Genomic DNA, 27,185 nt, shown 5'->3' on the forward strand with positions numbered 1-27,185 from the left:
TAAATTTAAGGCGCCTTTTCTGATGTCTCTTCTATGTTAAGTATTCTTCACTTTGGCTGTTTTTTCTGTAGTCTATAACCATCTTCGGTCTTTCTTGGTCAAGTATTTTTCTAATTATCTTCCTTTCTTCTTTTTTTAAATTTTCAGTATCTGTTTTTCTGCTAAGTGTTAGGGTCTCGCTGGCATACAACATTGTTGGCTTGATTACTGCGTTATAATGTTTTTTGATTTTGGTATTGATAGACATACATCTCTTATTATAAATATATTATCTAAAGTGTATTAAATACGGAGCTGAAATGGGAACAAACATCTTCCAGCGTGGAACTTTTACTTAGTGAGCGAGTAAAACAATAGAGTGCTTGGATGATTGTGCTGTTGAGAGTAGAACAGTAGAGTGCACCTAGAAGATTGTGCTGCTCAAGCGAAACAAAGACAAAGTGCAATAGAATATGGGATTAAAACTGAATAAATTGATAAGTTCACTAATAATAATATAATTATTATTCATATTATCGATGAGTTATTCAAATAATTCGAAAAAGTCGTCACCTGATCAGCAGGTTCGTCTAATGCTTCACTCTAGCGGGTAAAGCTGTAAGCTTCACCGTCTCTACGAAGGAATTCCAATCGTAATGTGCATGCATATAGTGAGGTCCACGTTATAATGACAGTATTTGATCAACTTTGGTTCTGCTATCCTTGTCTATCATTCGACAAAGCCGGTGGTACTATCCTTTTCTAGGTCCACAACGGTGACAATTATGTTTTTGACGGTGTAGAAATATGATTAATTAATGCATATGCTATTCTTCTATCTTTATTCACTGTCTTTATAACGTGGACCTCACTATAGTTAACAAACGTTCCAGTTGTCTTTTTCAAAAAAGATGTTGAAACTCCTGATAATGCTGAATTTGCACATGACAGGGAAAATATAATTGCTATGAGTTCTAATGGGCTTATGCAGAGTGGCTTCACTCTGGACCGTAAGCTTTCCTGGGGCGGGCACATTCAGGTAGTTTGTGGCAGGTTGAGCAGGGTGCTATTTTTGCTCAGGAACCTGAGAAGATGTGTACCAGAGGCCCATCTCCGCATGTGTTACTTCGCCTTCTTTCAAAGTGTGATGGCGTATGGCATCACCTTGTGGGGTGGTGCCTCTGAGGTAAAAGATATACTGCTGGTGCAGAAGAAGGCCATCCGGATTCTTTGTGGGGCAGAATTTTTAGCACATTGTAAGCCTCTTTTTGGGAGTGAAAAGATTCTCACTGTATTCAATCTTTACATTTACAGGTCAGCTATAAAGGCATTCCACAGTGTCTGTACTTTGCCTACCAGGGGTGATGTGCATGATCATGGCACCAGAGGCAGGCTGAGGCTGGACCTGCCATATTGTAGATTGGAGAGGACCCAGAGCAACCTCATCTACCAGCTAGCTAGAATTTTGAACAATCTGCCAGTTTCAGCCAGGACTCTGTCAGAGACGGTCTTGAAGAGGAGACTGAGGGCTTTTCTTCAGGAGAACCCCTTTTATTCTCTGAGGGAGTTCTATGATTGTGATCCTCAGACTGTAAGTAGATACTTCTTGCATTAGTCATGCTGCTTCTTCTGCTGCTGCTTTTTGTGTTTTGACATGTATTTTTGTTCTTGACCTGTCTTATGACAGTTTTTTATGTTCTTGACTTGTTCACTTGTGGCCATACCTATGACCACGCCATGAACAGAAACTCATTACTATTATTATTATCATACAGCTTTGAGCTGGCTGTATGATAATAGTTCAATTAGAACTCGTTGGAATTATATTTTTAATGTCAATTGTGTGTGCAAATTGTTTTTTCCCAATCATATGCATATGATCTGAATATTTATCCACAAATAAATTATTCATGAAGCAATATTATTATCTTCAGATCACAAGTTATCTATTTTTATCGAAAACCCTCAGAACATGACTTCCCTCGGTGTCCTTATACATGCAGCAGAATAGAAAGTATGTACTGTTTGAAGACCATGAGGATGCCCAGTTCAATAAAGATAGGCCCACAGTGCTTACAATTCTCTGCTGAGGTGATCACTCGAAAAGCTTTCTTCTGAAGCATCAGCACACTCTTGCAACTTGCTGCATGTCCCCACAGCAAGAGTCCATACAGCAGATGCGAATGGAAAAGGGCAAAGTATACCATCATCAGACTTTTCTGCTGGAGAGGGCTCTGAGTCAATGCAGCAAAAGTGGATTACCCATGCCAGCCTGGTGCAAACTCCATCAATGTTGCCTGCCCATGAAATTTTAGTATTAATTTGATTAGGTCCATAAAAGGGATCACTAAAGTAAAGCCCACTTGGACACGCAAAGGAAAGTAAAATAAAAACAGCTGCCCCAAGACAATTATTTGTAGTTAATGACAAATCTCAGGAGTTTTACCACTGCAGAGTTAGCAAAGCTACAAAGTCCATAGACTGATTGCTGGGTTATCCCCTCATTCAAGCCGAGTCTATTTCTCTCAAACCACTGCATGGCATCATCAAAAGTTGCTGAGTCTGCAAGCCAGCTTGTTCAACTGTCCGCCCTCTAGAGTATATTGTGGTGTCATCCACAAATATCAGCACTGGTCCAAGATCATTGATCATGACCAGGAAGAGTGGTGAGCCCATCATCAATCCCTGTGGAACACCATGATACTTACTTGCTTGATACTTGAATCCTTTGTCGTTAGCTGGGATGACCAGACAGACTGTGTCAAGGAACACGAGGAGCACGTTCCCTAAGATTCTGGTGAGGCCATTGACATTGTTAAGGAATAAAGGCTCATCCTCCAGTTCCATCAGCAAATAAATGGGCCACTTTACCATTCGCTCCTTCACAGTCTGTTTGAAAGTATTTTTTCCAGCATCCTTCACAGGATCAACTTGCATAGGCTGTAAGAGAGCACTTACAATGGATACATTCAGCTTCCTTTCAATCAAGTAGGACCTGAGGGTCACAAGCACCTCATACTTCATACTTCTGTCCTTCGTCATTGACCAGCTTCCTGGATGGACAGTGTCATTTTATATTCAGACCTAATTTGGTCGTCATTGATTGTAAAAATTTTTACAAAACTTGTCAAACATTAACGTGTTTAAAGCTTAAAAATAGATCGAGATGGTTGGTTGGATTCACTTGAATCAAATTAAAGACTTGTCGGCCTCAAAGTATTCAGCCACAGAGTAAAATGGCATCCCACGCAGCCAGGCTCTAATCCTTCTACCAAAACTTCTGTCATCCAGATCCCTCACCATGTCTGGCAGCGCGTTGAAGATCTTCTGTGCCAGTACAGGGAAACAGTATCTTTTCTTGTTCAATCTGCAGAAGGGTATATCAATTTTTGCTTTCCCTCTGGTATTACACGAATGCTTATTGGCTCTTCTTGTCATTGAGTGATAATGACTTCTTATGTGTAGCAAGGAGAGCAGAATATACTGGTTGAACACCGTATAGATACCCAGTCTGATGAAGATCGGCTGACAGTGATCAAGGTATCCGGCTGAGTCCAACATTTTTAATGCCTTTTTCTGTTGAAGAAGCACATCATTACATCCGGGTGCATGTCCCCACATCTGCAGTCTGTAGATAATATGGCTGTGGAACAAGGCAAAGTAGACTTGAACAAGATGCTTCCTTGAAATAAGAGGCTTTAGACGTCTGAGTAGAAATATTACCCTAGATAGCTTCAGACAAAGCTTGTTGGTGTGGCTACCCCAGGTGAGTCTTGAATCCAGTGTAAATCCTAGTAGCTTGACCTCAGTGCGATTGATGAGATGGTTTGTACTGAGGCTACAGGTAGTCTCTTGTGTCTTGTCTTCATTTAGACTAAGCTTATTATTGTTGAACCACTGTTTTGCTAGTCCAAAAATATCTGCAGCCACCCTCTGCGCCAACACTGGTGTTCTCTCCCAGCAAACCAAGGTCATTGATCAGAAAAAGGAGGGGTCCAATCACTGATCCTTGTGGCACCCCTCACCAACAAGTCCATACCCAGCAAGCATCTCAAGGAGGACACCTTCCATGAGGCACGCAATCAAATGCCTTGCTCAGATCAGCAATGACCAGGTGTACAAAATCTCTCTCCTCAAAGGCTTTAACAATATAATCAATCATCTCTGAGACAGCTGTAAACGTAGACCTTCCACTTCTTAAGCCATGTTGTGCATCAGAGAAAATGTGATTTTTCTTGAAGTGGAACACAAGTTGATCCTTCATTGATGCGATATTGATCCTACATGCTTTTTTAACAGACTGCCGATTTGTTTGTGTGCTGGAGTATGGGAAGTTAGTATTGCAGTCCATCTACAGAGCCACATGAAACGACCTATCACAGCCATCTCTAGTTATTTGTGTTATTAATTGGATCAGAGTTATTAAATGTTTCATATTTTGACAAAGTCTGTCTGGCAATGATTGATAAAGGAATGATTGATATATGTCTGAAGTGGTTCATAGACTCAGGGTCACCCTTTATGAAAACAGAAATCGTGTGGGATAATTTCAGAACATCAGGAAAACAGCCAAGACGCATACAGACATTTGACTCGTGAGACAGGGGAAGAGCAATCCAATCCCCAACACACTTTAGCACATGAACTGTAACTCCATGAGAATCAGTTGGGACTGTAGGAGTCTGAAAATTCAGATTTTATTTATTAAAAAGTATAATTTCTTGCTTAATAAAATATAATTAATTATTTCAAACGAGAATAAACAGTTGATATCACATTGATAAACCTGAATCAGCTGCCGTCCATAGAAGGCATTGACAAGGCAGAGGATCGGCAACGTTTCTCTCCTATCTTTCTCCACTGCCATTGTAACGTGGACCTCACCATAGCGCCCCAAAGTGCATACTGAACAAGGATGCGTTCTGAGCATGATCTAAATTTTCTCTCGATAGACGTTCACTCTTGTCAGAAGATTTGAAGTCAGCAGACGAAAAATATTGAAGCAAAATGGCATCCCATTTAGGGCTGTAAAAATGTTTCATGGAAGATTACATCGAAAGTGTACAGTTATTATCGGCGTTCAAAATGTATTTAACACATCTATTGTAACTAGAAAATGTACTTAGTGATTTGGAAGAGTTAAAAGTGAATTTTCAGCGATGAATTGTCACCAAATCCTAAGTGGAGCTTGTAATGCAGGGGATAGATGTTTTGCAGTCGGATCAGTAGAAGGGATTCCCTTTACGGTTAGTTTGTTAAAATTATCTAAATTTGCTATTTTATTATCCATTAAATAATACATTTCCTTATTTAAAATATTTTAAGCATCTCAAGAACATGAATTCCTCTCTAAATAAACTTGAAACCAGTCTTGGGATACACCCATTTCAAAAAGCTATGAAAATTTGACGGTTGAAACGTTTATAAAAATATGAACATGATAATAAAGTTATAAAACTACACTTTTATATTTTGTTTTCAAATTAATTACACATAGAAATGATTCATTACTATTTGTATTAGAATAAACGTAGTAGAGTAAACTCATGAATCAGACCTAGCCTAACAGGATAAGAGTATTTGATTTCAATTTTGTGCAATTACCAATTTTGAGGTTATAAAACTTGAACAGGAAAATAGAAGCTTTCTTATTTTAATTACTAATGATAGTGTTCAGTGGGTTATTTTTATGTTATATTTACAAAATAAAAGCTATAAAGTATTGATTTTGTTTCCCAATATTATGTAATTGGGTCGAATTATTCATTCGAAGAGTATGAATGAAAACCCATATTAGACACACTGTGTGCCAGTTGTACAAAAGCCGGTTAAATTTTAACCAATTTTAATCCAAGATTCAAGATCTTCATAAGAATTTCACAAGAACCAATCATAGAAGGTCTTCTTGATGAACTGCTTTCCTGATTTGTTATCGTGAAATTAATCACGGTTAAAATTTAACCGGCACTATAAGCTGGAGTGGAGTGATCTGTAGTCTAGTATATACAGTGCTTGCGTAGCAACCTAGAGATCCCGGGTTCAAACCCGCTCATCACCATTAGTGTTTGGATGGGATGGGCTTATTTAACTGTCGATCCCGGCTGAAGTATGACAGTTGTAAGGCTCATTAACGGCGTCAATACTTACTTACTTATTTAAATGATATAATTCAGGCAATGCGGAATTTACGTCAGTGATAAAAGCCATTAAAATATTATTCTTTGTTATCACCATATTGATACAGTATCACCACAATGTGATACAGTATCATCAGAATATGATACAGTATCACCACAATATGATAAAGTATCATCTGAACTTGATACACAACACTATAATGAGGTCCAAGCTATAATGACAGTGGAGAAAGATATGAGAACAACATCGCCGATCCTTTGTCTTGTCAATGACTTCTATTATTTCATAGAGGGTAGCTAATATAGGTTTATTGATGTAATATTAACTGTTCATTCTCGTTTATTTAATACCCAAGTATATACCATCAAGCAAGAAATTATTTTTTCCTACAGTTACGTTGAAAAGTGGCCATTGCTGCACTGATTACAGAACGCAAAGAATCACTTTTCCGCTCTAGTGCGGTAAAAATTTTTCTGCACTCCAGATTTGCAACATGGCAACGCAAAATACTTAGTAGGTTATATGGAGCAACAGTGCAGCAAAATCAAAATGAAGTTGGTAACAGTGACTGCTGTGGCTGCTATAGTGAGCAGAGGTGCAACCAAGCACAACGCGCTAATTATTATTCATTATATATTATAACCAAGGACAACGAGGACTTTAGGATTTTAGGATTAAGGTTTTTATCAATAATAAAATTACACAGAAAAACATTTGATGCATTTCAGGCAATTTTACCCATAATTACCCACTTTTCATATTCAATGGTAACTGTAGGAAAAACTTAATGTGAAATACGTGCGCAAAGTTCCTCTGCTGCACTCAAGAAACCATTCCGCCCTCGTTTCTTTCGGTGCAGCAAACTGTCACTTTGCGCACTAGTTGCACAAATAACTATTTCAATGATTCCATAACGAATTTTATAATCAAGATGAAATATATTGTTTATTAGGCTAATTGTATTTCTACATTGTTAAAAACAAACTGGCGACAGAGCAAAGCAAGAAAGAGATAACGCTATCCACTTTGTCGAATTATAGATAAGGATAGCAATACAGTTGCTGATCAAATACTGCAATTATAACGTGGACTTCACTATATAATTTGATACAAGACTTCCAGACTTTGAATGAATTCTACAAACCATGGCATATCTTCTTATGCTATCTTTTCTCTATGATATCACCACAAAATGATACAGTATCACCAATATATGTTATATTGTGTTGTGTATCAAGTTGACATGATACTGTATAATATTGTGTTGATACTGTATCATTTATGGTTATATGCCATGGTGTTGGACAGTTATGTTGCAAATGTGAGTATTAACTGAAGCCGATAGTCCTAGTAGTTGTTTTTGGTGAAGCTATGTGACGCTGGTAGTCTCTCATACTGTGCCCTTCTAAAGTAAAGGTGCGTACAGACTTTCGCTCTGCTCCGCAACCAAACGTCACTCCAGCAGAGCGATTGATGATCGACCGGGGAGCAACAGTGGTTCGACCGGGAACGCGAGATGATCTAACATCTTCCGTAACGTTCATGATGGGTGCGTGGGCGGAGCGACTGTGGTTCGATGGTGGTACGAGGGCGGTACGAGGGAGGAGCGTGCTCGGTGCGGGTTGGAAGCACGAATATGTGTACGCAGCTTTACACTCTTATACTCAACAACACACTAACTAGTAGCTCTGTGAACAGTAGACCTCACCCACAAGTACCTGATTGAAACTATAGACCTTATGAAAATACAGCAATAGACTGGCTTCTCCACACATCTGTGTAATCACTTGTCAGCTGATTTATTATGAATAATTCTATAGTCTGATTTTTACGGTAATATTGGCGTATGAAGGAGGCTCCTTTTTCCTTTTATATTATCCTTGAAATGCAAAATTTCCAAAAACCTTGTATATACGTCGACGCGCAATTAAAAATGGAACATACCTGTCAAATTTCATGAAAATCTATTACCGCGTTTCGCCATAAATGCGCAACATAAAAACATTTAAACATTAAGAGAAATGCCAAACCGTCGACTTGAATCTTAAGCTGCGTACACATATACGCGCTTCCAACCCGCACCGAGCACGCTCCGCACTCGTACCGCCCTCGTTCCTCCATCGAACCACAGTCGCTCCGCCCTCGTACCGCCCTCGTTCCTCCATCGAACCACAGTCGCTCCGCCCACGCACCCATCATGAACGTTACGGAAGATGTTAGATCTTCTCGCGTTCCCCGGTCGAACCACTGTTGCTGGAGTGACCTTCGGTTGCGGAGCAGAGCGGAAGTCTGTACGCACCTTTAGATCTCACTTCGCTCGGTCAAGAATAGACAGTAGACGACAGTAATCGGAGAAAATAATTGCAACCTAACGGTCCTTTACTATGGGATGATATCTTCTTATGCTATATTTTCTCTTTGGTATCATCATAAATGATACAGTATCACCACAATATGATACAGTATCCTCTCAACGTAATACACAACATCATAATTTGATACAGAACTTGCAAACTTTGAATGTATTCTACAAACCATGGCATATCTTCTTATGATATCTTTTATCTTTGGTATCATCATAAATGATACAGTATCACCACAATATGATACAGTATCATCTCAACTTGATACACAACACCATAATTTGATACAGAACTTGCAAACTTTGAATGTATTCTACAAACCATGGCATATCTTCTTATGCTATCTTTCCTCTATCATAATATTCTCACCTATAATGTAGTTCCTAGTCCACCGTAAATGATACAGTATCAACACAATATGATACAGTATCATCTCAACTTGATACACAACACCATAATTTGATACAGAACTTGCAAACTTTGAATGTATTCTACAAACCATGGCATATCTTCTTATGCTATCTTTCCTCTATCATAATACTCTCACCTATAATGTAGTTTCCTAGTCCACCGTAAATGATACAGTATCAACACAATATACACCATAATTTGATACAGAACTTGCAAACTTTGAATGTATTCTACAAACCATGGCATATCTTCTTATGCTATCTTTTCTCCATGGTATCATAATAAATGATACAGTATCACCACAATATGATACAGTATCATCTCAACTTGGTACACAACTCCATAATTTGATACAGAACTTGCAAACTTTGAATGTATTCTACAAACCATGGCATATCTTCTTATGCTATCTTTCCTCTATGGTATCACCACAAGGAGGTAAATTATAGGACAAGAAGATATCCCTTGGTATAGGTCGTTTATGTTGCAAATTTCAGGTCTATTACTATCGACTATTTCTTATTTTCTCCTTCTTGAAATTTTATCATAGGGGAAAGATAGCTTAAGAAGATATCCCATGTTTTAGGTAGTTTATAAGTCGCAAATTACTTCTCCGATTACTGTCGACTACTGTCTATTATTAGTGTGTTGTTGGGAGTGTAAGAGTGTAAGAAGGGCACAGTATGAGAGACTACCAGCGTCACATAGCTTCACCAAAAACAACTACTAGGACTATCGGCTTCAGTTAACACTCACATTTGCAACATAGACACCCTATACACTGTCTATTATTAGTGTGTTGTTGGGAGTGTAAGAGTGTAAGAAGGGCACAGTATGAGAGACTACCAGCGTCATATAGCTTCACCAAAAACAACTACTAGGACTATCAGCTTCAGTTAACACTCACATTTGCAACATAACGGTTCAACACCATGTGGCATATCACCATAAATGATACAGTATCAACGCAATAAATGCTACAATGAGTGAGCACATGGTATAGTTTAAACAAAATATGATACAGTATCATCTCAACTTGATACACAACACCATAATTTGATACAAAGTTTGCAAACTTTGAATGAATTCTACAAACCATGGCATGATATCTTCTTATGCTATATTTTCTCTATGGTATCACCACACATGATACAGTATCAACACAATATGATACAGTATCATCTCAACTTGATACACAACACCATAATTTGATACAGAACTTGCAAATTTTGAATGTATTCTACAAACCATGGCATATCTTCTTATGCTATATTTTCTCTATGGTATCACCACACATGATACAGTATCAACACAATATGATACAGTATCATCTCAACTTGATACACAACACCATAATTTGATACAAAACTTCCAAATTTTGAATGTATTCTACAAACCATGGCATATCTTCTTATGCTATGTTTCCTCTAAGGCTCTACCTAATGGATTGTTTTGTTTTATTACAGGCTTATGCAGCTGGGTGTAACATAGTGATCTTGGCTAGTACGTTCGAAAGAGTGCAGATTATCCCAGGTGCAATTCACAATTATGTGCGCATCGGTTGTGTGGACTGTAGTACAGATACTGGCAAAATAGCGGCTGCCTATCATAACCAGATATGTATCTTTGAACCTACGCCATTGATTCACAACACCAGTAAACATGTAAGTATGTTATGTATTTTTAATATTTTTTCCTACAGTTACGTTGAAAAGTGGCCATTGCTGCACTGATTACAGAACGCAAAGAATCACTTTTCCGCTCTAGTGCGGGAAAAATTTTTCTGCACTCCAGATTTGCAACATGGCAACGCAAAATACTTAGTAGGTTATATGGAGCAACAGTGCAGCAAAATCAAAATGAAGTTGGTAACAGTGACTGCTGTGGCTGCTATAGTGAGCAGAGGTGCAACCAAGCACAACGCGCTAATTATTATTCATTATATATTATAACCAAGGACAACGAGGACTTTAGGATTTTAGGATTAAGGTTTTTATCAATAATAAAATTACACAGAAAAACATTTGATGCATTTCAGGCAATTTTACCCATAATTACCCACTTTTCATATTCAATGGTAACTGTAGGAAAAACTTAATGTGAAATACGTGCGCAAAGTTCCTCTGCTGCACTCAAGAAGCCATTCCGCCCTCGCCTACGGCTCGGGCGTAAACGTTTCTTTCGGTGCAGCAAACTGTCACTTTGCGCACTAGTTGCACAAATAACTATATTGACTTCCAAATAGATGATATAATTGGGTGTTCTTTTTGTATCTACAAAGTTTAATCTAAGTTGGAATCTAGATTATCTCCCCTTCTTCTCCTCCTCCTTCACTTCATCCTTCTCTTCCTTCTCCTCCATCTCCTCCCCCTCCTCCTCCTTCTTCTCCTTCTTTTCCTCCTTCTCCTTCTCCTCCTCCTCCTCCTCCTCCTCCACCTTCTTCTCATCCTTCTCCTAATGCTCTCAAACTCAAAATTTGACCATAGCCGGTCAAAACTTATCTAAAATTGAATTTGGGCTCCAATTCTATCAGTCGTAGGTAGGTCCAATGGTACGTTTAATATTAAAATTAAATATTGAGATTTTTGAATAATTTATGAGATATTCATTTATCTATGTTCTGTTTCAAGATACACAATCATTCATTAAAATAATTGGGGAAGGACCATCACCAACAGGTGCAGCCCAAAACTGTTTCTTCCCCAAACTTTGAATCATAATATTATGCTAGTCCAGAGAGAGGGTTGTATTCCATCAAATTTACTGGATCAATTCTATCCCAAAACTCTGTTTTTTTTTATATATATCTGTTTTTTTATATATATCTGTTTTTTTATATATATCTGTTTTTTTATATATATCTGTTTTTTTATATATATCTGTTTTTTTATATATATCTGTTTTTTTATATATATCTACTTTGAATCATAATATTATGCTAGTTCAGAGAGAGGGCTATATTCCATGAAATTTACATAATATAGACTAAGAAAATAACTATTGAACTGTATATGATATGAAAAAGCAATTTGTGATATAATTACTATAGATAATAATCATATTGTTATGCATCTACATAAATTGGCGGAGCTTTGGACATATCAATGTCCATTCTTTGGGAAGAATATTAAAAATATCCTCCCCACTAACTCTCTACCAAAAGAGATGGAAGAGAAGAAGGAGAAGGAGGATGAGGAGGAGGAAAAGGAAGATAATAAGGAGGAGGAGATGGAAGAGAAGAAGGAGAAGGAGAAAGAGAAGAAGAAGGAGGACGAAACGGGGCGTAGTCGCAGTTCTTATGATAATCTTCTCTCATTTTTATATTTGGAAACACTTTTCCTTGACGAAATGAAGCATTCGTAAATAATTCAAAATAGCTGGAACTTTACACTATTTTCTCTTTATTTTGTGTTCAATTATTTAGTTTTCCTACAGTTACGTTGAAAAGTGGCCATTGCTGCACTGATTACAGAACGCAAAGAATCACTTTTCCGCTCTAGTGCGGGAAAAATTTTTCTGCACTCCAGATTTGCAACATGGCAACGCAAAATACTTAGTAGGTTATAATGGAGCAACAGTGCAGCAAAATCAAAATGAAGTTGGTAACAGTGACTGCTGTGGCTGCTATAGTGAGCAGAGGTGCAACCAAGCACAACGCGCTAATTATTATTCATTATATATTATAACCAAGGACAACGAGGACTTTAGGATTTTAGGATTAAGGTTTTTATCAATAATAAAATTACACAGAAAAACATTTGATGCATTTCAGGCAATTTTACCCATAATTACCCACTTTTCATATTCAATGGTAACTGTAGGAAAACTTAATGTGAAATACGTGCGCAAAGTTCCTCTGCTGCACTCAAGAAACCATTCCGCCCTCGCCTACGGCTCGGGCGTAAACGTTTCTTTCGGTGCAGCAAACTGTCACTTTGCGCACTAGTTGCACAAATAACTATATTGACTTCCAAATAGATGATATAATTGGGTGTTCTTCTTTGTATCTACAAAGTTTAATCTAAGTTGGAATCTCCCCTTCTTCTCCTACTCCTTCACTTCATCCTTCTCTTCCTTCTCCTCCATCTCCTCCCCCTCCTCCTCCTTCTATTTAAAAAAAATCAAAATTCGGGAGAGTGGGTTTTGGGCTGTGCCTGTTGATCCTCCACCAGATTATATGAAAAAAAATTGTATGTTATCAAATTGATAAAAGAATAAAGATTAACTTTCTAGATTACAAAAATGTAATACACAAATATAACAAATACAATAGGGCCGGCTTCCGAGCTCGGGATTTAGCTAAGTTCTAGACTTTAAACAGCTGGATTCAGAGAATTGGCTTTCCGAAACGGAGCATAGTCGCAGTCCACGTATAAATTAAATCGAAAAACTAAATAATTGAACACAAAATGAAGAGAAAATAGTGTAAAGTTTCAGCTATTTTGAATTATTTACGAATGCTTCATTTCGTCAAGGAAAAGTGTTTCCAAATATAAAAATGAGAGAAGATTATCATAAGAACTGCGACTACGCCCCGTTTCGTCCTCCTTCTTCTCTTTCTCCTTCTTCTTCTTCTCTTCCATCCCCTCCCCCTCCTCCTTCTTCTTCGCCTTCTTTTCCTCCTTCTCCTTCTTCTCTTCCATCTCCTCCTTCTTCTCATACTTCTCCTAATGCTCTCAAATACAAAATTTTACCATAGCCGGTCAAAACTTTTCGAAAATTAAATTTGGGCTCCAATTCTATCAGTCGTAGGTCCAATGGTACGTTTAATATTAAAATTAAATATTGAGATTTTTGAATAATTTATGAGATATTAATTTATCTATGTTCTGTTTCAAGATACACAATCATTCATTGAAATAATTGGGGAAGGACCATCACCAACAGGTGCAGCCCAAAACTGTTTCTTCCCCAAACTTTGAATCATAATATTATGCTAGTCCAGAGAGAGGGTTATATTCCATCAAATTTACTGGATCAATTCTATCCCAAAACTCTGTTTTTTTATATATATCTGTTTTTTTTATATATATCTCTGTTATATCTATGCTTCTTTGATATATATCTGTTTTTTTATATATATAACTCTGTTTTTTTATATATATCTGTTTTTTTATATATATCTACTTTGAATCATAATATTATGCTAGTTCAGAGAGAGGGTTATATTCCATGAAATTTACTGGATCAATTCTATCCCAAAACTCTGTTTTTATATATATATATATATATATATTATATATATATATATATATATGTTTTTTTGATATTTTTTTTCATTAAATAGACATGATTGCAATTTAATATTCTATAGTGAGGTCCACGTTATAATGGCAGTGCAGAAAGATAGGGGAACAACGTTGTTCGTGTCCCCCGATCCTCTGTCTTGTCAATGCCTTCTATAGACGGTAGCTGATACCGGTTTATTGATGTAATATTAACTGTTCGTTCTCGTTTAAAATAATCAATTATATTTTATCAAGTAAAAAATAATATTTTGCAATGATTTCATAATGAATTTACATAATTAAGATGAATTATTTAGTAAATTCTACATTGTTGAAAGACGATCTGGCAACAGAACAAAGCGAAAAAGAGATAGCTCTATCCGCTTTGTTGAATAATAGACAAGGATAGCAATACAATTCCTGCCATTATAACGTGGGCTTCACTATTGTAGTTCATAATGTTTATTCATAGCCTACAATCGATTTGGTAACAGTGATTGATTGATTGATTGATTGATTGAGTACTTTATTTATGTAGATTACAATATATACTGGCTTATACACTTATATACAATAGCTTACAATACAGCAAAATTATAGATGAATTTACATAATATAGACTAGGAAAATAACTATTGAACTGTATATTATATGAAAAAGCAATTTGTAATATAATAACTATAGATAATAATCATATTGTTATGCATCTACATAAATTGGCGGAGCTTTGGACATATCAATGTCCATTCTTCGGAAAGAATATTCAAAATATATCCTCCCCACTAACTCTCTACCAACAGTGCGGAGATGAATAAGGATGGAGCTATCTGCTTTGTTGAATGATAGACAAGGATAGCATTACCAATCTCTAATCAAATACTGCCCATTATAACGTGGACCTCAGTATAGTTGACCGAGCGAAGTGAGGACTAAGATTCAAGTAGCCGGTTTTGCATTTCTCTTAATTTTTAAATGTTTATATGTTGCGCATTTATGGCGAAACGCGGTAATAGATTTTCATGAAATTTGACAGGTATGTTCCTTTTTAAATTGCGCGTCGACGTATATACAAGGTTTTTGGAAATTTTGCATTTCAAGGATAATATAAAAGGAAAAAGGAGCCTCCTTCATACGCCAATATTGGACTAAAAATCAGACTATAGAATATTATTCATCTTAAATCAGCTGACAAGTGATTACACAGATGTGTGGAGAAGTCAGTCTATTGCTGTATTTCCATAAGGTCTATAGTTTCAATCAGGTACTTGTGGATGAGAATACTGCGTGAGGTCTACTGTTCACAGAACTACTAGTTTTATTAGTGCTTTCCACACTCAAATACACCTTCATTGCAAGTCACATTTACATACTAAATAGTGGAGTACGGAAATTTGTTTCAGTAATGATTTCATGATTTCAAGGCCGCATATTTCAGATTTCAGATGACAAGTCAGCTCAGCTCAAATTTCAGAGGGAAAATATATTTGAAAGAGAAACGAATATTAGATTAGAGTTCTTTATCCATGACTATAGTGAAGTCCACGTTATAATGGCAGTGTATGTTTAGAAATTGTATTGCTATCCTTGTCTATTATTCAACAAAGCAGATAGCGCTATCTCTTCCCTACCTCTGCACTGTTGCCAAAGCTTGGAAGTTTTGTATCAAATTATTGAGTTGTGTATCAAGCTCAGATGATACTGTATCATATTTTGTTGATACTGTATCATGTGTGGTGATCTTTGTATCATCTTCCTATAGTGAGGTCCACGTTATAATGACAGTGTTTGATTAGCAATGGTATTGCTATCCTTGTCTATCATTCAACAAATCGGATAGCGCTATCTCTATCTCGCTTTGCTCTGTTACCAGATCGTCTTTCAACAATGTAGAATTGATAATTATTTAACAAAATATTTCATCTTTATTATGAAAATTCATTATGAAATTATTGAAAAATATAATTTCTCACTTGATAAAATATAATTACAAAGCAGATAGCTCTATCCTTTTCTACCTCCGCACCGCACTGTTACCAGATCGTTTGTAGGCCATGAATAAACATTATGAACTACTATAGTGAGGTCCACGTTATAATGGCAGTGTTTGATTAGCAATGGTATTGCTATCCTTTTCTATCATTCAACAAATCGGATAGCGCTATCTCTATCTCACTTTCCTCTGTTGCAAGATCGTGTTTCAACAATGTAGAATTGATAATTATTTAACAAAATATTTCATCTTCTGTCATTTTCCTTATTTTTCTCCTCTCTCTCATTCACTCACTCTCTCTCTCTCTCTCTGACTCACCTCATCGCTCTCTCTCACTCTCTTATTTTCTTTCTTTCTCTCCCTCTCTATCTCTCTCCATCTCCACCCTCTCTCACTCTGTCTGTCTTCTCTCTCTTTTCTTCTTTTCCTCCTCCTTCTTCTCCTTTTTTTCTACTCCTCCTGTCTTATTCTTTTTCTTTCTTCTGTCTTCTTCTTCTTCTTCTTGCTCTTCGCCTTCTCCTCCTCCTTCCTCCTTCTTATTTTTTCTTCTTCTCCCTCTCCCTCTCTTTCTCCTTCTTCTTCTTGCTCTTCGCCTTCTCCTCCTCCTTCCTCCTTCTTATTTTTTTTTCTTCTCCCTCTCCCTCTCTTTCTCCTTCTTCTTCTTGCTCTTCTCCTTCTCTTTCTACTTCTCTTTCTATCGCTATCTCTATCTCGTTTTGCTCTGTTGCCAGATCATTTTTCAACAATGTAGAAATATAATTAATTAACAAAATATTTAATCTTGGTCATGAAAATTCATTATGAAATTGTTGAAGATTATAATGTCTACCCTGTTGTCAATATTTGCAGTAGCAGAAGTCTTCGGGGTGAATTACAGCATTTAATTTGGATTTTCGTTCAATAATAATTATTAATTCATTAGCATTTGAATATGTCTTGCTTGATAAAATATAATTGATTATTTTAAACGAGGATGAACAGTTAATATTATTTCAATAATCCTGTATCAGCTACCGTCTATAGAGGGCATTGACAAGACAGAGGTTCGGCAACGTTGTTCCCCTATCTTTCTCTACTGCCATTATAACATGGACCTCACTATAGCAGTTAACCTGTGCTCCACAAGGCTCCAATTAAAAACTTGACCTACTGAAGTTTTGGAGAATTGAAAATAGGTTTATAACCATCCTACGTAGATTAAGGGTCGAGATTCAACTAAGTTCAACACTTTAAACAGCTGGAGTCAGAAAATTTGCTTTACAAAACGGGGCGCAGTCGCAGTTTTTATGATAATCTTTAATTTCTCATTTCTATAATTTGAATAGTTTTTCCTTGACGAAATGAATCATTCCTAAATACGAAATCAAAATATCTGCAACTTAACACACAATCTTCTCTCTATTTTATTTTGTGTTCAATTCTAAGTTTTCCGAAATTTAATTTAATAACATGGACTATGACTACGCCCTGTTTCGGAAAGCCAATTTTCTGACTACTGCTGTTAAAAGTCTAGAAATTAGCTAAATCCCGAGCTGGGAAACACTGGCAAATCTATATGCAAAATTACAAGTTTATCAGTTGAATAGTTGAGACTTTTTGTGAATTTTAGTTGACAATGGTGTAACAACCGAAACCGGTCTTTCTAACTTTCAATGAATCTGTGGTTTTTGACAATTTCTTATTTAATAAAAATAGTTGAGACGTAATGATGATCAAATCTAAGAAAATTTATTCCTTTTTCCATGATTCAATATAGTTATTTGTGCAACTAGTGCGCAAAGTGTCAGTTTGCTGCACCGAAAGAAACGTTTACGCCCGAGCCATAGGCGAGGGCGGAATGGTTTCTTGAGTGCAGCAGAGGAACTTTGCGCACGTATTTCACATTAAGTTTTTCCTACAGTTACCATTGAATATGAAAAGTGGGTAATTATGGGTAAAATTGACTGAAATCAATCAAATGTTTTTCTGTGTAATTTTATTATTGATAAAAACCTTAATCCTAAAATCCTAAAGTCCTCGTTGTCGTTGGTTATAATATATAATGAATAATAATTAGCGCGTTGTGCTTGGTTGCACCTCTGCTCACTATAGCAGCCACAGCAGTCACTGTTACCAACTTCATTTTGATTTTGCTGCACTGTTGCTCCATATAACCTACTAAGTATTTTGCGTTGCCATGTTGCAAATCTGGAGTGCAGAAAAATTTTTCCCGCACTAGAGCGGAAAAGTGATTCTTTGCGTTCTGTAATCAGTGCAGCAATGGCCACTTTTCAACGTAACTGTAGGATAACTATATTTACACAACTGAGTTCGGATATTCTGGTAGTTGAGCTTATTGCAAAATATAATTTGTTTAGGCTTATTAATAAGATGGAAATTACTGAGATATTGCAATTATTCAGATGCTAATGAATTAATAATTATTATTAAACGAAAATGCAAATTAAAATGCTGTAAATCACCCCGAAGACTTCTGCTACTGCAAATATTGACAACAGGGTAAACAGCTAGATGGAAATTCGATGAGCGCTACTATTCAAAAATTATTTGTCAGCCCGGGAATCGAACCCAGTATAAGATGAGCGCTGCTATCCAGAGATTGTCAGTTTGGTGTAAGGGTAAGCATTCCTGACCGGCAATTAGGAGGTACTGGGTTCGATTCCCGGGCTGACAAGTAATTTTTGAATAGTAGCGCTCATCGAATTTCCATCTAGCTGTTTACCCTGTTGTCAATATTTGCAGTAGCAGAAGTCTTCGGGGTGATTTACAGCATTTAATTTGGATTTTCGTTTAATAATAATTATTAATTCATTAGCATCTGAATAATTGCAATATATCAGTAATTTCCATCTTATTAATATGCATAAACCAATAATATTTTGCAACATGCTATAAACAAATAACATCAACTACCAGAATTTTCAATATCAGTTGAGAAATGTAAAGGGGAAAGGGGAATCATGGAAAGGGGAATATATTTAAATATAACTATTATTTAACGAAAATCCTAAATAAATGCTGTACATCACCCCGAAGACTTCTGCTACCGCAGACATTGACAACAGGGTTAACAGCTAGGGAATATATTTCCTTGGATTAGTATTGCAAGTAAAAGGTGTATTTTCGTTTGTGCGTTAATTTCCGCTGTCGACGTCGACAAGCATTGTTGACATTCATATTGTCCAAATTCCAAGTGTGCTAAAACAGCTGATTACATAACTTCTCATTATTTGTCTTTATTATTAAAGAATTAAACAATTCTAATAATATAATCATACTAGCCGTCAGGCTCGCTTTGCTCGCCATATCCGTTTAGCCAGGGGGCTCCGCCCCCTGGTCCCCCGACTGGATCGTCCAGGTATGAGATCAGCAGGCTCGCTTCGCTCGCCTGAATTTTTTCATTTGAGCATTTTTATCATATGTTAGGACGATCCGGAGTCCAGACTAAACGGATATGGCGAGCGAAGCGAGCCTGGCGGCTAATAATATAATTTTCCCAGGATTAAAGTAGCAGTGCCCAATCAATTTTTCCGCGATAAATGCATTTAAATCTTCAACTTGGTGCCAACCTAACAAAGTCAACTCAACTTAATGCCAACCTGACAAAATTATTAATTTAGTTGCCAGTTAACAACTGTTTCGAAGAGGTACTCTATCTAGATTATAGTTCTATAGTAACATATGATATGGAAATTTCAATTATAATTAAGAGATTGGGAGAAGAAGAATATACATGCTAAAAGACGAACTTTAAACCCTTAAAAGTAACCCTTAGAGTTAAAATATTGCCAAAAGATTTCTTAGTGCGCCTCTAAAGGGCCAACTGAACATACCTACCAATTTGAACGTTTTTGGTCCGGTAGATTTTTAGTTATGCGAGTGAGTGAGTGAGTGAGTGAGTGAGTGCCATTTCGCTTTTATATATATAGATTGCCATTTATGGTTGTTTGCACAGTGCTAGTTTAAACTAAATTCCATTTTGAGTTTAAGCCAACAGCTGATTGAATTCAGTTTAAGCTTTCATTGTGCAAACGACCCTTAAAAGTATAAAAAAGTATACGCTCAACCTGCCCCATTAAAACATAAATGAACATAATCTTTCAGGTTATGTAGACAAATTGAAATCCACCCAATCTGATATTCTCTCCCTGTGAGTCTTCGACTGCGGAAAATCACGCACAAACGAAAACCCAGCTTATGGCTCAACTGACACTTAAGCGACTCAGGTGGAGAAGAGACTGGACTCTAGTGGAGAGCATGTGTTTCCAAAAATGGTGACGTCACGGAGACTATCGTGAGGTACACATTATAAAGGCAGTGTACGATTGACAATACTGTTGCTGTCCTTTTCTATCATACAACAAAACAGATAGCACTATCTCTCTCTAGCTTTGCAATGTTGTCTGTTTGCCAGAATATTTTATATTTACTTTTGGCAGTGACTGTACAAAACTGAACAAACCATATTCTCAGCCGCCATTTTTTTCTTCATTCTATCAAAATACTTGAGTACACAAATTGATTTAAAATGTATTTTTGAAACAATGAAATAATTTTTAAACATTACCTTATGAGAAACACAAATTAAAATACCTGAAATGACATTTTAAAAGTTGATAACTAACCATCCTAGACTTCATCCATGCTTCAGTTAGCCTACCCGTATAGGTTAGACCTACTCGTACCGGTATAAATAATGTTGAAAAGTCATTTCAAAATTAATCCATTGAAATTACTTATTTTTTAACAGGATTTCTATTATTTTTAAAGTAAATTGTTATAGAATACCTACCAAATAACTCAATTTCTGTTGTTTTGAAATTCAGATTGTTGTATCACAGCTTTTTAAATTAGCCGCCATTTCAGGTTTGTATAAAAATAAAAATCTTATCTCAGTCATGAAAGCAAATTTCTGAATCAAATTATGAAAAAATATATTTTCTTGATCAATTTGACATTAAATTGATTATTTTATCAAGGAAATGATTATTATTATTAGATTATATTTAATGGGATGAATTGAGTAACAGCTGTGTACAGTCAGTGGCAAAATGGAGAGACTTGGCAACGTTTACCTCCTATCTTTCTTCACTGCCATTATAACGTGGACCTCACTATAGAGTCTGAGTGTCACCATTTGGAAACACATGCTCTCCACTAGAGTCCAGTCTCTTCTCCACCTGAGTCGCCTAAGTGTGAGTTGAGCCTAAGGGATAAGTATTACAAAATGGCTATCATTTTTTAAATGATTAAACGATTTGTGTAACAAATTGATGACGTTTATATATCCTTTTTGCAGCAATTGGACTACAGATGGGTTCAAACCGGTTCATGGCAAACGGAGTCTCCTATCAGCTGTTTGTCATGGAATTTGGAGGGCACTCGTCTGCTGACTGGAGGGGAGGTGATGCAGCTATGGCATCAGCATATGGCTCCCCATCACATGGATGCTGACAATGAAATTAGTGAGTTTTGTATCAAATTTTGGTGTTGTGTATCAAGTTGAGATGATACTGTATCATATTTTGTTGATACTGTATCATGTGTGGTGATACCATAGAGAAAAGATAGCATAAGAAGATATCATGCCATGGTTTGTAGAATTCATTCAAAGTTTGCAAGCTTTGTATCAAATTATGGTGTTGTGTATCAAGTTGAGATGATACTGTATCATATTTTGTTGATACTGTATCATATTGTGGTGATACTGTATCGTTTTGTGGTGATACCATAGAGAAAAGATGCATAGAAAGATATGCCATGGTTTGTAGAATTCATTCAAAGTTTGCAAGCTTTGTATCAAATTATGGTGTTGTGTATCAAGTTGAGATGATACTGTATCATATTTTGTTGATACTGTATCATATTGTGGTGATACTGTATCGTTTTGTGGTGATACCATAGAGAAAAGATGCATAGAAAGATATGCCATGGTTTGTAGAATTCATACAAAGCTTGGAAGTTTCGTAGCAAATTATGGTGTTGTGTATCAAGTTGAGATGATACTGTATCATATTGTGGTGGTACTGTATCATTTATGGTGATATTTCCCTTCAAAGAATACATTTATTAGCCCAAAAAACCAGGATGTCACAATTCGACTTACATAGAACAGTCAATATAATACAATACAATTAGCTTACCCGGCGAACTTCGTACCACCAAAAAGTCAATGTATCTCATGTCACACTTTACTTTATTTTGTGAATCATGAAATTTATCTGACAATCAATATTTTTATTCACATCTCAATACGGAGTTCCTATGTGTTTAAAACTACCGTTTTAATATCAGTAAACAATTTTATCACAGATTGACGTTTTTGAGTTCATATTATTACAACATGATCTTGAATCATGATTATCTTCCCGTACTACGTTAGCTGCTCGGCCGACTGTAAAGGTCTGTAAAATGGATTAATATATAATTATTATTAGCCCCCCTATTAAAATTTCTGGTCAGAAACCATCCCCAATATTCACACAACATATTCCCAAAGTTTCATGCCGTTCTGTCAAGTAGTTTTCGAGTCTATAGGGAACAAACAAACCAACACACAAACAGACATTCATTTTTTGACCGAGCGAAGTGAGGTCTAAGATTCATGTCGACGGTTAGGCATTTCTCTTAATGTTTAAATGTTGCGCATTTACGGCGAAACGCGGTAATAGATTTTCATGAAATTTGACAGGTATGTTCCTTTTTTAATGGCGCGTCGACGTACATTCAAGGTTTTTGGAAATTTTGCATTTCAAGGATAATATAAAAGGAAAAAGGAGCCTCCTTCATATTAGAGTAAAAATAAGACTATAGAATTATTCATCATAAATCAGCTGACAAGTGATTACACAGATGTGTGGAGAAGCCAGTCTATTGCTGTATTTTCATAAGGTCTATAGTTTCAATCAGGTACTTGTGGATGAGAATACTGCGAGGTCTACTGTTCACAGAGCTACTAGTTAGTGTGTTGTTGGGGAGTATAAGAGTGTAAGAGGGGCACAGTATGAGAGACTACCAGCGTCACATAGCTTCACCAAAAACAACTACTAGGACTCTCGGCTCCAGACATAACGGCTGCAACATAACGGTCCAACACCATGGCATATAACCATAAATGATACAGTACCAACACAATATGATACAGTATCATGTCAACTTGATACACAACACAATATAACATATTTTGGTGATACTGTATCATTTTTTGGTGATACTGTATCATATGCTGAGTGCTCCTCCATCACCAACTCTGTCCATGGTCACCTCCTGCGTGAGGTCTACTGTTCACTGATTTATTGATACTTAGAAAGACCGGTTTCGGTTATTACACCATTGTCAATCTCTGATAATCTCTTTCTAAGGGCCCTTTGCACAGTGTAAGTTTAAGCTAAAGCTTAAACCAAATCTGGATTTTTTTGGTTTGAACTAAAATTCCGTTTGCACAGTATCAGTTTATTCTCTGTATTGAGTTTAAACTCTGGGAAAGTTTAAACCTCCAAAGCAGGAGGTATAAACCAAATAATTTGGATTAACTTGACATCTGTAAAGATTTGATGGGGAAACAGCTGATAGTAAATTATTTTTCGACAGTTGTTTTTAATGATTCTGTAGACGATAATTATTATTAATTTAGGTTATAGTGAATCATTATTTGAATGTAAAAATAATTGTAATGGACGAATTGATAGAAGTTTTTAATGCGATTGATGAAGATTACTGCGAAGAAATTTTGAAACTGAGAAAAATTGGGCAAAAAATAAATAATTTAAATTTCTGGGATAGAGAATTTTTTAATGGTTTTGCTTGAGTACAGCAACTGCCAATTTAGTATTTTGATTGAATAAACCATTTGATAGAAATTGAGACAATTACAGTGGCCTTTGATTAGAAAACATGTTTTTAATAACACATAACAGATATTATATTGCTTTCGAGAGATTTCTAATAAACGAGGAAGACCGTAGTAGATTCAAACGTAACAAAATAACTTTTTTATTTTACATTCTAAAATATATTTTCTGGTACCAACTAAACTTAAGTTTTTAAAGAATTTCTTGATTGCTTTTCACTTTTATAACCGTACAGCTTACTAACAGTTCTGTGGATTTTGAACAAAAACAAGAAAATACTAAAATAGTAGCTACATAACCTCAATTCACTGATGGTTTGTAAACAAATAACAAATTTCCTGTAAAAATCAGCCTTCGATATTATAAACGATGACATTGTATTACCAACTTAACGCTAAACTAGTTTAACTTAAACTGGATTAGTAAATGCACTGAGAAAACCGATTCAAGTTTAAACTTTCAGATTAACTTAATCGAGTTTAGCAATCTATACTGTGCAAACGGCCCCAAGTATCAATAAATCGAATAAAAACATAAATCTGTTGACAAATTCTACACTGTTTGTGTAGATCAAATTATAAACAGTGTAGAATTTGACAACAGATTTGTGTTTTTATTCAATTATGGAACGGTTCAACAATATTGACAATGAATTTTTATCAATAAATCTGTGGTTTTTACTTCCTTGCCCTATTACCATAGGTAAGGAAAGTATTGCTTTCCGAAAAAAATTAAGGTACCCCAATTTTTAAATTTCTATACGTTTCAAGGTCCCCTGAGTCCAAAAAAGTGGTTTCTGGGTATTGGTCGGTATGTGTGTGTGTGTGTGTGTGTGTGTGTGTGTGTGTGTGTGGTGTGTATGAGTGTATGTGCGTCTGTGTACACGATATCTCATCTCCCAATTAACGGAATGACTTGAAATTTGAAACTTGAGGACCTTACAATATAAGGATCCGACACGAACAATTTCGATCAAATGCAATTCAAGATGGCGGCTGAAATGGCGAAAATGTTGTCAAAAACAGGGTTTTTCGCGATTTTCTCAAAAACGGCTCCAACGATTTCGATTAAATTTATACCAAAAAAAGTAATTGATAAGCTCTATCAACTGCCACAAGTCTCATATCTGTAAAAATTTCAGGAGCTCCGCCCCATCTATGCAAAGTTCGATTTTAGATTTCCAAATATCAGGCTTCAGAAAGAATTTAAACAAAAAATATTGAGTGGAAAAGATTAAGCATGAAAATCTCTACAATTAATGTTCAGTAACATTTTCACCTAAAATTGAAAATAAGCACGAGATTCGAGAAAATGTAATTATTTCAATTGCAAACTGTTGGCAACTGTTGATTCTATTAAATGATTCACTATGAAGAGATAGCAGACCTCATAATGTCTCCAGCGTTATTGTCCTGTCACCAGCTGGCTCAGATCTTTGTTTATAAGTAGACTTGAGATGCGCGGGAACACTAGCGTCAGGTGATTAATTTTGGCAAGGAAAGTTGTGTGAGTGCGCCACACCTGATGTTTTGACAATTTCTTAGTCTTTTTCATTCAATATGAATAATTACCACAATATCAACTTCTCAACTAGGTACACAAAATGTCTTCCATATTTATTGTTTATTAATTATTTATTTGTTTACAGACACAGGAGGCGTAACGTTCGAGATAGGCGAAGAAGCTACAGAGTCCCTGTCACAAGCGCCGCCCCCCACCGCCTCTGGCCCCAAGGAGGGGGCACAGGAGTGTGAGGAGGATGAGGATCGTGGGTGGGAGTGTGTCTGGCGTGTGCAAACGGCTACTCCCATTCTGCATATGGCGTTTTCGCCCGACGGCACGCTCTTTGCCACGGCCGGCCGCAACGATCGGCTTGTCAAGATTTGGTTCGAAAATAAACAATGTGAGTACAGTAATACTCTATTTTGCCCGAACGTAGTGAGGTCTATGTTTAAACTCGGATTCGCGTTTGTCTGTCTGTATGTAACGCGACTACTGCCAAACGCGTTGATAGAATTCGATGAGATTTGGCAGGAAAACGAAATCATGTCTCCAGATAGGAACGAAACAACGAGGTAAACAAAGAGAATTGGTTAGGTTTGTGTGTCGTGTTGGTTTTGATTGGTAATGATCTTGTGTTGCTGTCTTTTTCAACTGCGCGTCGATGTATACACAAGTTTTTTTTTCAAATTTTGCATTTTAAGGATAATACAAAAGGAAAAGCAATTTCCTCCATACTCCGATATCACTATATATATATATATATATATATTATATATATATATATATATATATATATATATATATATATATATATAATCTACTCTGAAGATAGGATTAATCAGACTATAGAATAATACTAGTAGTTCTGTGAACAGTAGACCTCGCGCTCAGTGAGTTACATTGACCTGTTGTTATGTTTTCTCAAAAATTAATAAATAATTTATCAATTAAAAATGTATAGAAAAAATCCTAAATAAACATAGAGCTTTTTGTTCTATCGTACCGTGACGTGTCGTCCCGGAATGTGAGTGTGAGCGCTGCTATCAGGTCTGGCTGCAACTGTCTACAACGTTGATGGAAAGATAAAATTTTCAAGATGTTCGATGTTTTTAAACGGGTAGTATTATAGTCCACTAGACAGCTGATTTATGATGAATAATTCTATAGTGTGATTTTTACGGTAATATTGGCGTATGAAGGAGGCTACTTTTTCCTTTTATATTATCCTTGAAATGCAATATTTCCAAAATCCTTGTATATACGTCGACGCGCAATTTAAAAAGGAACATACCTGTCAAATTTCATGAAAATCTATTACCGCGTTTCGCCGTAAATGCGCAACATATAAACATTTAAACATTAAGAGAAATGCCAAACCGTCGACTTGAATCTTGGACCTCACTTCGCTCGGTCAATCATAGCCACCTCTAATACAAGGCCCTGGCCTACCTTATTGCAACGTCGCAGTGTAGGCCTAGAATCTAATACATGATTGGTGAAAAATATCAGCTGGTATTTTTTTAAATCTTTTTCACCAGTCATGTATTAGATTCTAGGCCTACACTGCGACGTTGCAATAAGGTAGGCCAGGGCCTTGTATTAGAGGTGGCTATAATATTATTCATAATCAATCAGCTGACAAATGATTACACAGATACATTTCTGTATTTCTATAAGGTCTATAGTTTCAATCAAAGACCTTAAAGAGATATGCATCTTCAAG

The 27,185-nt window shown here is 36.2% G+C and overlaps 1 protein-coding gene across 1 annotated transcript in view; it reads left to right on the top strand.

Annotated features, from left to right (window-relative positions):
* The first annotated feature begins 4,957 nt into the window (after positions 1–4,957).
* LOC111063758 (dmX-like protein 2) overlaps positions 4,958–27,185 on the top strand; it is a 478,861-nt gene continuing 456,633 nt past the window's right edge. Inside the window, exons 1-4 of the mRNA XM_039435348.1 lie at positions 4,958–5,225; positions 10,358–10,555; positions 21,409–21,574; positions 25,608–25,862. Coding sequence (XP_039291282.1) covers positions 5,139–5,225; positions 10,358–10,555; positions 21,409–21,574; positions 25,608–25,862 — 706 coding nt within the window. The 5' untranslated portion in view covers positions 4,958–5,138. The remainder of the gene's footprint in view (positions 5,226–10,357; positions 10,556–21,408; positions 21,575–25,607; positions 25,863–27,185) is intronic.

This window comes from Nilaparvata lugens, chromosome 9 (assembly GCF_014356525.2).
Source record: "Nilaparvata lugens isolate BPH chromosome 9, ASM1435652v1, whole genome shotgun sequence".
In the NCBI taxonomy this organism is placed as follows: Eukaryota; Metazoa; Arthropoda; class Insecta; order Hemiptera; family Delphacidae; genus Nilaparvata; species Nilaparvata lugens.